The sequence below is a fragment of the Panthera onca genome, chromosome E2 (assembly GCF_046562875.1).
Source record: "Panthera onca isolate mPanOnc1 chromosome E2, mPanOnc1 haplotype 2, whole genome shotgun sequence".
In the NCBI taxonomy this organism is placed as follows: Eukaryota; Metazoa; Chordata; class Mammalia; order Carnivora; family Felidae; genus Panthera; species Panthera onca.
This window is the reverse complement of record NC_138353.1, coordinates 10,021,818-10,038,199: the sequence shown is the minus strand read 5'-3', so window position 1 is coordinate 10,038,199 and position 16,382 is coordinate 10,021,818. Positions and strand designations below refer to the sequence as shown.

The 16,382-nt window shown below is 50.3% G+C and overlaps 1 protein-coding gene and 1 long non-coding RNA gene across 8 annotated transcripts in view; one reads left to right on the top strand and one right to left on the bottom strand.

The window, feature by feature from the left end:
* The window catches only part of ZC3H4 (zinc finger CCCH-type containing 4), a 44,375-nt gene that overhangs the window by 24,635 nt on the left and 3,358 nt on the right, over positions 1-16,382 (bottom strand). For all 7 annotated transcript variants that reach the window (XM_078439631.2, XM_078439630.2, XM_078439633.2 and 4 more), the window contains 2 exons: positions 1,001-1,220; positions 582-692 (listed from right to left, as the gene is read on the bottom strand). In XM_078439631.2, the coding sequence (XP_078295757.2) occupies positions 582-692; positions 1,001-1,220 (331 nt within the window). The remainder of the gene's footprint in view (positions 1-581; positions 693-1,000; positions 1,221-16,382) is intronic.
* LOC132690749 (uncharacterized) lies at positions 6,755-15,832 on the top strand. Its single transcript, XR_009615479.3, has 3 exons — positions 6,755-6,960; positions 11,323-11,412; positions 15,451-15,832. It is a non-coding gene; the product is annotated as an uncharacterized LOC132690749 (long non-coding RNA).

Below are 16,382 nucleotides of genomic sequence, written 5' to 3'. Positions count from 1 at the left end.
AGGGATGTATTTTAGAGCTACTAACTTTAAAAGCATTTTTCATCAAAACTTGAAAATCTACATCAATTTTTCTTACCAATTTTGCTGGGGAGAAAAAACAGTACAGAAACCAAACAAATAATTTAAATGCCCGTTTAAGCTCCGTGTTATAACAGGATAAACATCTGACTTCTGACTCTACGGCCCTTGAGATAATTTGCTCCAATTTTCCACAACAGGTCATTTCTCAATGGTGGACAACGGTCAGCTACACCAAGGATAAATCAGCAGATTTCTGGGGGACGGGGACGTCCTGAGTCCTGCCAAGGCCATGGGAAGAAGAGGGAAGTCTTAGGATGGCTAATGGAGATCAGCCACTGACTGGGCTCGAACCCCAGCTCCTACGCTACACGGCTGCCACCTAGCTGGTTTCCCAGCTCTGTTTTCCTCACCTGTAAAACGGGGATAAAAACAGTATCTCATCTTGCAGGCTTAAAACCCACGTAACACGCGGTGCAAGAATGCCCAGCAGGCAGCAAGTGCTTAGCAAACAAGGGCGGTTTACCCGGCTCCGCGGGGGCCCCTGCGAGGCAGATACTCACCGGTGCATACGGGGGGCTGTACTCTCTGTACTTGCGGTGCCCCTTCTCGCTGGGGCTGAAATCCGAGTCATCTGAAAAGTCCGAGAAGTCATCACTGGAAGAAGCGTGGCGCTGCAGTGGCAGAAGAAACGGACTTAGTGATTCCGCTGCGGGCAGTGTCAGCTCAGGGACAGACGCTGCCGGAATGTGCCGGAAGGGCCCAGCGCTCCCTGCCAAACACCTCACCTAAGGGCATTTAGTGGCAATGGAGCATGAGCCACTGACTCTTTAAAGAAAAATAAAACTGTTTATCCAATTTGGGGAAGGAATAAGCACCACTATTACGCGTGCCCTCTGGCCTCCGAGGCGAGCTCGGCCCCCGGGGCTCCGCTCCGGCCCGGTGCACGCAGCCCGGCCCCGGGGCACCCTCCCAGACCTACTTTGTGCTTGGATTTCCTCCTCTTCTTCGACCTCCTCTTCTCCTTCTCCCTCTCTTTCTTCCGCTTCCGCTTCAGTCTCCGGTGAGACTTCTCCTCGTCCGAATCGCTATGGTGCTTCTCCCCCTTTTCCTTCCGGCTCCTCTCGGGCCCTCCGGAGGTGTCCTGGGTCTCCTCGGCCCCATCATCCTCCAGTTCACCTTCTTCCAACTCACCATCTTCCCTATAAACCAATCCCAAAGCCAATATGAAGCCGGGGTGTGAGACGGGACGTCCAAGGGCTGCGGGGTGGCCCCGGTGGACAGGAAGAGAGCGAGGCCTTCCTCGGGAGGACTGGGGGCCGCTGCCTCTCGGCCCCCCTCCCCAAGGACTGCGCCCACTCTCGTGTAACCTGGCTGGGGGACAGCGGGTGGGGGCCCGACACCGCTGGGTTTTCAAGGTGCAGCCACTGATACGGGGACCACCCTAAGTCAGTATTTCTCAGAGTGCTCCAAGGACCTCGGATTCTAAAGAAGAAAAGCGACAAGGTTCTGTGGTCAAATGAGGGGAGGAAATCCCCACCCTGGGGCATCACAGTGCTTAATGCTCTAATGGAAGTTCCCAGAGGTCTTACCGTCCAGAAGCCTGCGCAGCCCTGCTTTAAGAGCATTTCCAGGACTTACTTGACCAGAGAGGCTGCTGTCTCTCAGGGAACACGGATTAGCATCCGTCCCAGAGTGCAGTGGTGCACAGCGGCCTGAGGTCACGGGCTTGGTCCTAGTCCTATGGATGTGTCCTGTGAGCTGAGGGTGGTGGCTGTGCACAGTGGGGACAGGGCCGTGGTTCTAAACCAGAGGCGGCCCCCGGTCTCCTGGACCCGACCCACAAGCAGGCTCGGGCTGTGCCCGAGGACACAATGTATTTCACCAAAGCCCCGTAAGAACTACCAGCGACAAGCTCTGGTCTCCAGAGGTCTGACCCACAGCCTGGGCTGCACAGCTCTGGGCTGGGGAGCCGGGGGGGCAACCGAGCAGGTGAAGAAAGGGGAAGGGGTGAGCGAAGGGTCCCAGGCCCCAAACCCCTCCTGATGTCCCCTCCTAACAACTGTCGGGGTGGGGTCCCCCGCACTCCACTGCTGCCGACCCCCGGTATCCCTTCTGGCTCCCCTTCCTACAGATTTCCTGGTTTTGTCACTGCCCCCACATCACCCCCATCCCTAGTGCTTTCAAAAATAAAAGCACTCTCCCAACATGACAGTTGCTGCCCACAGAACATTCTAAATATCTACAGGGTGGGGAGGAGGGAAGGGGATAAATAGGGTTAAGAAGGAAAGCAACTGGAAAAAGAATCTAATTTTTGGCCAAACCCACAGAGACAGTTCTCACAAGTACAGGAGTTGGTTTAAAAAATAAAAATAGGGGCGCCCGGGTGGCTCAGTCGGTTAAGCGGCCGACTTCGGCTCAGGTCATGATCTCGCAGTCCGTGAGTTCGAGCCCCGCATCAGGCTCTGTGCTGACAGCTCAGAGCCTGGAGCCTGTTTCAGATTCTGTGTCTCCCTCTCTCTGACCCTCCCCCGTTCACGCTTTGTCTCTCTCTGTCTCAAAAATAAATAAACGTTAAAAAAAAATTAAAAAACAAAAACAAAACTATTTCATTAAAATAAATAAATAAAAATAAAAATAAAATAAATTCCGCAAATCTTTTTTAAAAGCTCCCACAGTTCCTCATGCATGACCATGGAAGAGCGTGTGTGAGAAGAGAAAAAATTCCTTTCTTCTCCATTAAAACTAGGACCCCAGAAGAGAACGAAGAGAACATAAACAGGGGCGTAATGAACCCAGGATCCGAAAGGCTAACCATGAAAGGATCTAATCCAGGCAGAAAAGACCTTGCTGCCCAGACGGGCCCGGGGTCAGAGTGGGAACAAGCCCGCCCCCAGAGCCCCCGCAGGTTCTACGGGGCTTTGTAGACAAACACCACACTGGTGATGCTCCCAGAGTCCTTCACGTCCTTTCACTCACGCAACCCCCTTTGTCCGCCCCGGGTGGCGCTGCTCCCCAAATGTCAAGGAGCCTCTCTTAACTCTCATTCCCCATTCAAAGCGGTCAGGTCAGCTTAAAACCCAAGCGGCCCCAACCCCACGGACAGCCCGGCGGAGGTCAAGGGCAGCTCTCTCACACACAACGCGGGACACAAAATTTGTTCAGATGTTTCAAAGGAAACAAGTCAGGGAGGTGACCGACGACGTGCGTCTCCGGTTGTCTCCTTGCAAATCGCCAGGGTGGGGGGTGGGGGGTGGGGGGAAGCCCCGCAGAAAGATGCAGAGTAAAGCGGGGAGGAGCCGGCATTCCTGACAAGTGAGGCACCTTCCGGCTTGGGCTTGGGTGCGGCCCACGGAACGGGGTGTGGGACGAAGCTGCCTCGGCTGGAGTGGCCTTGCCCACAGTAAAAGTGCCACCCGACTGGGGAAACTGGTTTCGGCGGGCTCCCTGCTGCCTGGAACGACGGCCCACGCCAGGGTGTGGTTCCCGCAGCAAACAGGACGCATGTCCCTCCCTGCTGGGAACACCGTGGGCAGACCAGCTCGCCACACCTCAGGAGAAACACAGGGAGACAGACAGACAGACAAAATGGAGCTGAGGAAGGCCCAGAGACAAACCGAGAATGGCGGGGACGGAGGCCCGTACTCCATGAAGAAAAGCTAAAAAGCGCATCACTCTTAACCAACAGTCTGGAAAGGAAAAAGCTCAGAGGGACACGTTGGAAAAGCGGCCAGAATCTCAGGGCAGGTGGGGACGGAGGGGACACAGGAAGACAAGAAGTGCCCGGGCTCCCAGAAGCCCTGATGAAAGAAAATAAGGCTCCCAGAGCCAAAGACCCTCATGGAGCCAGAAGAAGCCTATCAGAGTGGAAGGGATGGCAAGACGCTCTGAACGCTCTCCTCCCAGGCAGGTGGATCTCAAAGGGAGGACAGGTGATGGGACTTGTCAAGGGCAGACATTCCAGACACTCCCTTACCTCCGCCCACAGCATGACAGGGCAGGCCAAGGTCTTGCCCAGGGTCAGGGTCGGGCTCCATCCCCGTCCCGCACCCACAAGCCAGCTTGCTTGAATACGTGGGCCGGGTCTACACCTAACACCTGGGGGCTGGCTACAAAGACCACCCGCACGACTCCAAAGTCCTCACCACCATCAAGAAAGATTCCTAGGGGGCACTTGGGTGGCTCCTTCGGTTAAGTGTCCAACTTCATCTCATGGTTTGGGAGTTCAAGCCCAGCATCGGGCTCTGTGCTGACAGCACAGAGACTGCTTGGGATTCTCTCTCTCCCTCTCTCTGCCCTTCCCCTACTCGTACACATACTCTCTCAAAATAAACAAACTTAAAAAAAAAAAAAAAAAAAAAAAAAGGAATGATTCCCGAAGAAAGCCCTTTCATGCCGAAGGACTTCCCAAAGCAAGGAAGCACAGTGTTCAAATCCACCCTCCAAAGACTTTCAGCCAAAGCGGGGCTCTGCATTACCTGTATGAACACCTCCGGGGTATCTGGGCTCAGTGAGAATCTACCCCGCAACTTTTTACTAAATGGGTCACGAATACTTAGAACTTTGTTTCTTTACACGGACTTGGGGAAAACTGACAAACGGTATTTAAAAAACAGAAACAAAGAACCTGCTGGCGACTTACGAAGGGAAAATGGGAGACTGGAAGGGACACCAGGCCGGTGACCCTCCGGTGCCCACTGTGCGTCCTCAGTGCCATCTGGCCATGCTGTGCTCTCAAACTTCTCGGAGCCCTGGGCTAACCTCTGGTCACCTGAGGGGGTGCCCTCTGGTAACACAGGAAATTCCCAGCTTAACTGCTGTATGAACACGGGGTCTGTCTTCCTTATAAGGGGAAAGAACAAAAACCAAGAAAAGCGAACCAGCCGGGGCAGGGGCAGAAATCCCCGGGGACCACTGACGCCGGCACAAAAGCAGGCTCCAGGAACGGCAGCCAGGCTTCAGTGGTGCCACCTCACAGACTGCCAGCAAAGCCCATGTCAGAGTGGGATTAAATACCGAGGGAGCTTGCCTAATAGACTGTGACATAATCCCTCAAGAAAAGTGGGGGAAGCCCCACTGCGCTAATCATCTCAATCCAGACCTGCCAAGCCCTCTTGAGACCAGTAAGCAGGAGAAAGCCTGAGGCGTCAGCCTGAGCAGGGACGACCTTATTCCCAGAGCCCGGACTGGCAATGTCCCAGGATGGCCGCGCCAGGGTCGGCCCGCCGGGGCCATCGGGGACAGGCAACCGACCAAGCTGGGGGACTGACTTGGAACGGGTGTCCAGGAGGGAACAGGAAGAAGCCACCGGCTTGCCGAGGGTCAGATCTGTCTCGTGCCTCCCGCACTAAGCTTCCAGGGCATTTAAATTCCCACTCACAGAGCCGGTGACAGCCAGCTCCTCCCTCTCGGGTCAAAGACTAGGTCTGGGTGCCCATTCTAAGGAATGCCTATTTGGCCACTCCACAGGGCACAGGAGCGTGCCGAATTCAACACACACCACGGGCTTGGCAAAAACAGCACTCAGTCAAGCAATCCCAGGACTTCAAAGTAGGCTGGCGGGGTGGGGCACGGGGCCGCTTTCTGCAGGCCAAGTGACCAACCACCAGCTCCGCTTCTCATGCTCTTGGTATGCGTAACTTAGCGCCTTGGTTTTCTCACCTGTGGAATGGGGTGGCTGTAGTACCTACCAGGGTGGTTAAGGTTAAATGAGATTAATGTGGATAAAGCCCTTGACGTGAGAAAGGCACAAAGTACCAGACAAAAAGCAGCTACCAGATTTAAGGATAACCCCTAAACTGGCCTGGGTGCTCATCAGGAAGCACTTTCTGTACGGAGAAGCTTCAGCCAACTCCCCTCGGGGGTCGCTGCTGACCGCTGGCCAACAAGTTCCCGCTACACTTGGCCGGACCGAGTGCGCGCTACCCTCTCCCGACAAACCCTGCTGACAAAACTGACAAATCAACACGTCCCCTTCCTCTGCTCTAATCCAGCTGGTAAGGGGAAGTAACCGAGTGGGTGACCAGGAGGGAAAGGCACAGGGAGAGCTGAGCCCCAGGAAGAAGGGACAAAGGCCCCTTAAACACAACAAAGCTTCCCGACATGGAAATTCTCTGGACAAGAGAGCTGGAAGGAAACTGAAAGGGGCCCGGGTTTGTGGATCGATCTGGTTTGCAAAAAAAGAGAATGGGGTGGGGGCGAAAAAAACACAAGGTGGACACTCATGGGAGCAGTGGCTGTTACCTGAAGATCATGAGAGCCCTTGACAAGAGGCGGCTAGGTTAATGTGAAGGTCAGGGTTATGACCATTAACTGCCCAAACGCTCAACAAATTGCCTGGGTAGGCTCGGAATGACCCATTAACTAGGGACAAAACTACAAAAATTACGGGGAGGCTCTGCCTCTTCAAATGGTTAACGACAGGCCCAACTGCCGAAGTCCCCAAATCCGACCGTGTGGGACAGTTGTTTACTGGGAGCGAAGGCACAGAGGCTTCCCCTCGCTTTCCGACGAGGTGAAGGAGCCTCGGGGGGGTGGGGGGCACCTCACTGAGGGATTTTCAGAGGCAGGAAATTCTTGAAATAAACCTCTGGGCCTCGCACATGGTTTTCAGTGTCCTTACTACCTAGGTTTATCGACCAGAACTCAAGAGCAAATGGGCTCTATGTCTCCCTTCCCCTCAACATTCTCACGTGGTGTCACAACAGACTGTGACATCGCACCACCTCCACGGTAACATGCCCACGTGACAGACGACACCCCACCCGAGCAGCCAAGCGCAAACCAACCATGGGACACGAGAAGCCCGATCGCCAGCACCCCGAACCCCTCACTTCAACGTGAGCAGAAGAGCCGGTCCGGTGCTGAGACCCGGATGGGAACGCACCTACAGCCAGAAGTCAATTTCTCCAATGGAAATGGAGAAATCTGCACTTGGAATGGGTATTTGAAATATTAAGTACTTATTGTCAATTTTGTTACATAGGATTATAGCTTTGTGGTTACGTTAAAAAAAAAAAAAAAATCGTTGGGGCACCTCAGTGGCTCAGTCAGCTAAGCACCAGACTCTGGATCTCAGCTCAGGTCTTGATTTCAGGGTCTTGAGTTCAAGCCCTGTGTTGCGCTCCGCACTGAGCGTGAAGCCTACTTTACAATAAATAAAGAAATAAGTAAATAAATGTAATAATTTTTAAAAATCTTCAAGTTACAGATATACACTAAAGAACCTGCAGGTCAAATGACGTGAAATCTGGGATCTGCTTTAAAATACACAAGGCAGGGGCGCCTGGGTGGCTCAGTCAGTTACGCATCTGACTTCAGCTCAGGTCATATCTTGTGGTTCATGGGTTCAAGCCCCACGTCAGGATCTGTGCTGACAGCTCAGAGCCTAGAGTCTGCTTTGGATTCTGTGTCTCCCTCTCTCTCTGCCCCTCCCCCACCTGCACGCACACGTGCTCTCTCTCTCTCTCTCTCTCTCTCAAAAATAAACAAACATTAAAAAAAATACGCAAGGCAGATGGGGGATGTAGTGAGATGAACCAAAATTGGCAAAATGTAGATAACTGTGAAACCAGGTGATGTGTAGATGATGGCTTTTCTCTTCTAACGAAAATACTAGAAAATTTCTGTAAGTTAAAGAAAAAAAGATGCCCTGAGTGGGGACCGCCTCAACAAGTTGAGGAGAGGTTATCGAGGAAGGCAGAGAGCTGGAGTCTGGGGTTGGGGAGGAGGGCCCTGATTTCCTCAACGACAAAACCTGCCAGGATACCTCAGCGTCTTACACACCGAAAGCAGCGAGAAGTATTCGTGACAAACATCCTGCAGCAGCCGACTTCCATGCCAGGCACCAGACTGCTGAGTTCACATCCACTCATCTCTCACTGAAACGCGGTAGCAGACCCACGTTGGTCGTGAGTCACGGGTACCCCCATTTCACAGAGGCTCAGGGAGGAGAAGATATTTGCCTACAAGGTCACAGCACAGAGCAAAACTGGAACGAGTCCTGGATTCTCTGACTCCGGGCCCAACTCTCAACCTCGAGCCTGGAGAATTAGAAATCATCTGGAAGAGAATAATTAACTCAACAGGCCAACCGCCAAAACCCCTCCCCGAAATTTATAACGGCGCTGGCAAAAAGAAGACAGATGTACAGAAAACCGACCAAAGGAAACAGCATTCCAAGAAACACCAAAGCGAGGTATTAAGATATTGGGCGAGGTCTGTGTCCGGGTTTCAACTGTGAGGTGAAGACAGAAGCAGAACCTGTGAGAAAGACCGAATCCTCTTGGGAAGAATTTCCTGAGACCATGGTCAATCACGTGCTTAGCACTACCCCGGCCCAGAACAAATGCCTAGGAGGAAAAACCATTCTTAAGCAAAGACACGAGGCGAATACAGTCCTCCCAAGATCAAATAAAGGGAAAAGAGACGTTCAAAAATCTCACCAAAGACTTTTGCACAGAAAGGCCCAAAGAATCCTGGAAAAACCCCAAGGAAAGGGTCTTCTCCCCAGATGGACAGAGAGCAACGGGAATCATTCCAAGGGAAGGAAATTCCAAAGCCGTGCAACACCAGCAGGAACACTTCATCCCGGGGTGTGCGGCATCCACGCCAGGGTTTGTCCAAGCACACAAACCCCTCAGGCAGAGCGTTTCTGCAGAGCTTCAAACAAGCTGATCGAGAAAAAACCTGGCCTACTTACTAGAGTCTCACGGAGTCCGGTGTCATTTCCTTCGCCTGAACAGCTACTTTTTCACTCCCACTCACTCTGAACGCTGCTCCTGGGTTTTTTTTAGTGTTTATTTATTTATTTAGAGAGCGAGAAAGCCAGCACTCGAGAGTGGGGGGGGGGGGGGTGTGGAGGGAAGAGGGAGAGAGAGACAGACAGACAGACACCCCCAAGCAGGTTCCGTGCTGTCAGTGCACAGCCCAGGCTCGAACCCACGAACCTCTACATCGCAACCTGAGCCGAAATCGAGAGCTAGATGCTTAGCCGACTGAGCCACCGGGCACCTCACAGCTCCTGTTCTTGGTAAAGGCATCCATCTGACCCCAGTTCCTCCTGTCAGATGAACCTCTGAAGTCTGTTTCTCAGCAACAGAGTTTCTTAACCACCTTCTCATGCCAACCAAGGCTTCAGACAGCTGGAAGGATGCTGGTTCTCATCCAAGGAGGACCAATTTCTATTATTCCAGAAAGGAAAATCAAATCACTCAACTTGTGAACCAAGCCTCTTGCTCGTCTGGAATCTTTTCAGAGGAAATAGGTTTGGTTCCATTCAACATACATTCAACTAAGACAAAGAATATATTAACATTTTCGTCTTAAAAGAAAACCTAGCCTAGGATTACTAGGATTTCTTATTCATACACCACCAAAGAATTTCCTTAAGAACTGCACTTATCTGGGGGTGCCTGGGTGGCGCAGTCAGGCAAGCGTCTGACTTTTGGTTTCGGCCCGAGTCATGATCTCACGGTTTGTGAGTCTGAGCCCCACATGGGGCTCTGTGCCTGCTTGAGATTCTCTCTCAAAATAAATGAATAAACTTAAAAAAAAGAAGAAGAAAAAAAAACAACTGCAATTATCTGTATTCAACTCTTTGCTAACTTCCAGTCAACTGTGGGCTCCTGGAGGACAGAGAAGAGGCTGGCGGTCACCTGAGTTTCCAAGGGTCCAGCACAGGGTCAGGTTCAGACTGGGGGCAGCACTTGTGACATGTTCTACACAAACCCAGCATCGGCCTCAGCTCTCCATACCCTCTTGCTCAGTTTCGTCAACACAGACACGGGACTATTTTCACAGGCAATAACGTGGGTTACCTAAAACTCCAATGAGGTAATCGAGGGGTCGTCTTTAATCAAAAACTCATTCACCGAGTGTCTATCAAGGGCTTCCTGATAGGCCAGAGAGCGACAAAAGCCCGTACGTGATGCATCAACCGACGTGAAAGGGGCCCCCAGTCAGCACCCCCCAGGGATGCGGCCCACCTCCCTTGGCAAGAAGCTACGGTTCCCGGGACTGCTCTGGCTTTCCATGCAATGGCAGGGCCTGAAATCCCAAGGAAACCTAAGCCCTGGTGTCTGTTAGGAAAATGAGGAGGGCAACAACCCAAGCCACCTGCAATGGACATTTAGCCAAGTGACACTCATGTCTGGGCCCAGCTCCCTTGGGTTGGGCCCTAACAGGGACGTGTTAGCTGCAATCCACTTCCCCGCTGGCTTCAAGAAGTCTCCCGTTACTTCCGATGAATGAAAATCTCTTTGACTTAAAGGTTCAAAAGCCCAAGCTGGGGCCTCTACATGCACTGGAAGGAGTGAAACAACGGGCTGACAGAGCTGCACCAGGTCATGGAGGGTCCCCACTCTCTGATGCCAACTTTTTTAATTTTTTTTTTTAACGTTTATTTATTTTTGAGACAGAGAGAGACAGAGCATGAACGGGGGAGGGTCAGAGAGAGAGGGAGACACAGAATCTGAAACGGGCTCTGGGCTCTGAGCTGTCAGCACAGAGCCCGACGCGGGGCTCGAACTCCCGGACCGTGAGATCATGACCTGAGCCGAAGTCGGACGCTTAACCGACGGAGCCACCCAGGCGCCCCCCCCCCCCCTTTTTTTTTTTAAAGTATTCTCTACATTCAAAGTAGGGATGGAATTCATCACCCTGAGATCAAGAGCTGCACGCTCTACTGACAGCCAGCCAGGCGTCTTTGGGGCCAACTTTTAAGGGAATACCTACACTTCCCTTCCACTCTCTCCCACCACCTCTGCCACAACAAAGATAACGATGGCTCCTGTGCAGGTAGGGACCAGCCACCTTCTTCTTCAAGGGCCCAAAATGTGGGGGTGCCTGGCTGGCTCAGCCAGAAGAGCATACAACTCTTGATCTTGGGGTCACTGAGTTCAAGCCCCACGTCCGAGGTAGAGATTACCTAAATTTAAAAAAAAAAAAATTTTTTTAAAGGGCCCAAGAATAAATACCGTAGGCTTTGCAGGCCGTACAGTTCTCTGTACCTTTATGGCAACTCTGAGGTTTAGTGCAAAAGCAGCACTGACCTTATAAATTAATGGCCGTGGCTATGTTCCAATAAAACTTTACTTAGGGGGGAGAAAAAAAATAAGCCAAGTGGGCAGGCTTGGATCTTGTAGAGCCACAGACTGTCCACCCGTCCTCCCAGCAGTAGCTTTTCAGCTTTGACCTTGACCCACATCTCCTTTATGTGTTTCTCTGAAGTTTTACAAAGTGGCTCTTAAACTCCACTGTACTCTGCTTTTTCTACCGTTTCATTCCTTTGTTTTTCAAATGCAGGAGACAAATCAATAAATGGGACTTCATATCCTGCTAATGGCTGCACACTGCAGTTTGAAAACATCGTATAGGCCCCACGACAGCATATAGGTACGGGATTTGGGCCCGGGGTTCTACCTCTGCCTCCACACCCAGCTCTGTGACCTTGGACAAGTGACTTCATTTGTTTCAAATTCTCAGCACAGGCCTGGGGCGAGCTAGCACATGGGAAGCACTCAGCAGGAACCAGGGAGGTAATCTTTGACCTTCACACGAGGCACTGTCACACATTTGGGGAGACTAGCAGTCAATGACTCACAGGTCACATACAGTCGGCCTGACCCCACGTCCACGCGGTCCACCACTCCCCACCATCCCTCTACCAGAAGAGGATCAAGACACGTTTAAAGGGAACAAACGGAATCCACGCAGTACTAAGCTTTAAACTTCCAGGAGTTTATGGTTTCTGGGGACCATCGGACAGAGACAACAGGGACAAAGGAACCAGGTGCTCAGCTGACTGACAGATCCACCTGGGATCTAACCACTCAGCCTAACCTCGCAATTCATTTTTAAGGCACCCCCTTTGCAGTTGGGTCTCCAGAGCTGCCACAGCAGCAGCAACCCCTATGGTGGCCAGAAGCTGCAGGTGTCAGACATGGGAAGGAAATTTGAGGCCGGGCAAAGGTAGGAACAAGCTTAGCTCAAATCTAAATAAAGTCCTCCAGAGAGAAGAGCTCCTTGCACACCCTGAAAACTTTTCTGCTCCAAGCAAAGCACGGTACGGGCCTGACTGCTGAATGAACAAAAACCTTTACTGACTCAGCCAAACTCCCAAGGGGCGAGGAGAATCTTGGGAGCTGGGACGGGCCTTGCTCGTCTGTCAGAGATTCTAGAGGGGGTAAAGGACTCGCTTGAGGTGACGAGACCAGTCAGCAGCGGGTTGGGGTGCTCCGGCCCCACTTTCTCAGTTCTCAGGAGGCCCACTGAGGTGGCAGGAAGGCTCAAACCCTAATCGCCAAAGAAAAACGCAGGCAGGACGTCAGCATAAGCTCAAGCCGCCGAGACCGTCCCAGCATCTATAACAAGGACCTTGAGCAAGCCAGAAAGGCCTTAAGATGGCTTCCACTTAGCTTCAACCCCAATCTGCTGCTCAAAATTAAATAAGCTGGCCAGGAACCTAAGGGGCGAAGAGAAACGGACTTGCCTCAAAAACACAGTTGCTCTGGGGCGCCTGGGTGGCTCAGTCGGTTAAGCGTCTGACTCCAGCTCGGGTCATGATCTCACAGTTTGGGAGTTCGAACCCCGCATCGGGCTCTGTGCTGACAGCTTAGAGCCTGGAGCCTGCTTCGGATTCTGTGTCTCCCCCTCTCTCTGTTCCTCCCCCGCTTATGCTCTCTCTCTCTCTCTCTCTCCTCCAAAAATAAATAAAAACATTTAAAAGAAACAAAAAAACCACAGATGTTCGTTCTTCCACTTACATACCAGGCTATACATTCGATTTAGAATTTTTCTGCAGCAGAGACAGCAAGAAGATAAAGAAACCAAGATTTGCCAAATGCTAGGCATCGTGTGGGTGTCCGGTACATGCCCGCTTGACCGCAATGACCCTGAGAAAAGAGCATTAGCCTCAGTGCCCACTGCAGGGATGGCCAAGCCTGGACACAATCTTATCTGCTTCCAGAGCCCACACTGTTCCTTCCTATCCCGTAGCCACCTCCAATGTTCAAAAGATGTCAACACTTGCCTTACACACAGGGAGCTGAGTCACCAATTCACACAGATACAAATTCACCAAAAAAAAAAAAAAAAATACACAAGGAGGGGGAAAAAAAAAAAAAAAAAAAGAGAGAGATTCTCCATCCTGAGCAATTTGGCCAAGAGAAGCAAACTATGCTCCCGGTAGATACCCAGTATGGGAACAAAAAAGCATTCTATCGGAATGACGATTGTGGGATGCAACTAAGTCCATACCAACCGAGGGGGCCACGTCTTCAAACTGCCATCAACTGATCAAGTCAGAAATTTTAAAACTGCCCGTGTAATCTCCTTTCGTTACAAAGCCCCCCCCCCCCAAAAAAAAAGAAAAAGAAAAAAACCCTGTGCAGCCTTTCCAGGCTGCCATCTTCATTAACTGTCAAAACTAGAACAGTTCCGCGGCAAAGACGAGGCCGATACATTTGGAGAGCCAAATCCGTGAACGAAACCTGGCTCCAAACACACAGCCCCGGTTTTACCTTAACCGAAAGCACATCATAAGCCACCCGAACAGGCAGCTTGCTCCTCTCTTTCCATTAGGTGTTAATTATGAAACCGGCCTCGAATCATTCATTCTGATTCCTGCCTCCGATGAGCCGACTGGGCTTACACAGATGCCTGAATCGACCTATTAAATACCAACTACCAGGAACCTCAGAGACCGGCCTCTTTTCTCCTATTGTGTTAGGGGCTATGTTGCCAAGGTAAAGGCAAGCACCTCGCCTGCTTAGAAACTCAGCCATTTCACTTACTATTTGCTCCGAATTATTGTCACTCAACTTCCCACCCTGGGTCAGCACCAGTCACTCTGGTTCTAGCACATTCTGTCCACAGGGACCAAAACTGGGTTCTCCGGAATATGGTTTGACCTAAAGCTATCCCCGGAGGCCTGGGAATAATTAGCGACTTTCACCATCCAGGTATTTGCGGTAACTGGATCTGGCTTCTACGAGATGGTCCTCGGGCCTCAATAGCCACGACGACGTTAACGGAAGGGAACAATGGGTAAGGCAACAGGGAGACATCCATTCCTCCCCTATCAGGGAAGGGAAAAGACTGAAAAGAGCGGAGCTGGAGGAATTATTAACGGATAAATTACAGGGCACCTGGGTGGCTCAGTCCATTGAGCATCTGACTCTGGCTCATGGTCATGATCTCACGGCTCACGGGTTGGAGCCCGTATTGGGCTCTCTGCTGTCGGCACAGAGCCTGCTTCGGATCCTCTGTCCTCCACTCTCTCTGTACCTGCCCTGCTCGCACACTCTCTCTCTCAAAAATAAATAGAACGTTAAAATAAATAAATAAATAAATAAATAAATAAATAAATAAAAAAGGACAAATTACTAAACCAGCTTAATATGAAACTGTCTGCATTCAACTGGCTGGAAACAAACTCAGAGTCGACCATTCATCTCTAGCTTGCCAGGGAGTCAACAGCTGGGAAAGCCTTCAGTTCCACAGGCGCAAAGCAGTTTCCACTTGGGATGAGCCTTCCTGGCTGAGCAAGAGCCATAGGAGTGTCTTTGCTGTACTGACAAATCCTGGCTTGTCAACAACTCAAAAACTTGAGCAAATCGAAACCCTATCTGGGAGACAGGACAGACCGGGAATGAGAAAAGCCCTTTTGGGGAATCGTCTTTTTCTTCTGCAGAACATATTTAAGAATAAAAAATAAAGGGGTTTCATGAGCAGAATACCCGTATTTTCATGGCTACAATTGGTTGTACTTCTACTGGGAGATTTGTATTTGGTTTCAGATTAAACCTCTCCCCAGAGAATATAACAATTTTAAAGATTGCAAGCGTCTAAGAGTTGCTGTTAAATCAGGGATTCTGAGTGACACCCTTTTTCTTTTTTTGCAACATCCATTAATTTGAATTTTAACTAGTATTGGTACATCAGTTTGGGGGGGTTAAAAAAAAAAAGGCAGTACTGTGACATTTCAAAAACAAAGACTATGGAAATACAGTTTGACATAATTACTGGGGCTTCTTGGTTTTCATGGATGAGATTCCTTCAAGAACGGGGGAAAAAAAACAAAACAAAACCAAACCGAACCCTTGTGTTGCTACGCCTGAGTCCTTTTTAAGTGTTTGGGGAGATACTTTTGAATTCACTGAATGATTGCTACAATGTTCACTTACAAAAGAAATCCCATTTCCTTAACATTTCAAGTCAAGTTAAACAAGCATCCTTCTACAACTCAGTTGCCCTCGAAACTTGGAAAGTTTTCGTCTGTGAGCAGCCAGTTGCTGAATCTGGCTCCTGGAGAAGGAATTTCACCAAGGATGGAAAACTTCAAATAAAGGCAGTTCATTTTCAGCTGACCCTGCGCACTGGAGAGAGTGTGTTCAGTTCGTGCTTGAGACTTTTTTTTTTTTTTTTTTGCAGGATATTGTACAGTGTGGACACTTCTTCCTCCCACAACTGATTTTACATACCTAACATCACCACTTCACAGCAGTTACGTTGTGAGTACTTTGAGAGGAAGACTAAGACAAATGGCCCACTGAACTGCAGTTACCTTTTCCTTATCCCAACGTAAGTGAACGTTTTTTTCCCCCTAAGAATGGAAAAAAAAAAAAAAAAAAAGGTAAACAGGACCTTTCAGAGGGGAAAAGGGCCGTGTGTTAAAAAGTTTTCTCGACCAAAGTACATCAGGGACCAAAACTGGGGCCAAGAGGGAAAATGGAACTTCAACGTGTTTTGTCTTTTAACGGAACTTATGCTTGTAAAACACATCGGAAGTACAAGTGTTTGGTTCTGCAAGTCATTTCTGTTGCCGTTTTTTTCCTTGTATGTGTAGGAGAGGGAGGACTGGGGGCCGGAGGAAGTGTTCTCTCCACCATGACTGGGCATGTAACACGTTTGCATCAACTTTTCACGGTCAGGCATGTGCTTTCGAACAAAGGGAACAACAGTGGAGACGGGGAGAGGAGACTGGGGGTTGACACTTTACAGATTTGGTGCTTAAACAGTACTTTACAAATGACTTGCTTAATTTAAACGTCCATCACCATAAGAGACATTGGAGTAAAATGAGAAAATTGGATCTACTTGAACCACAATCTTTGGGGGAGGGGGGAGGGGCGGGGGGGAGGGAGGGAGCACATTAACTCAAATACAGGGATCATAAACCAAATTCAGTTTTAACCTCGTCTCCTAGAAATGGACCTCTGAAGTGTCCACTTTCTTCAAAGATGAAGGCTGGAGACAAAGCAATGGACCGACAGGGAGAGAGGGATACCAAGGGCTTGAAAACATATGGGCCTTTTACATAAGTTTTTGTCATGTTACAGTAACGCTCTTTTTTTTTTTTTTTT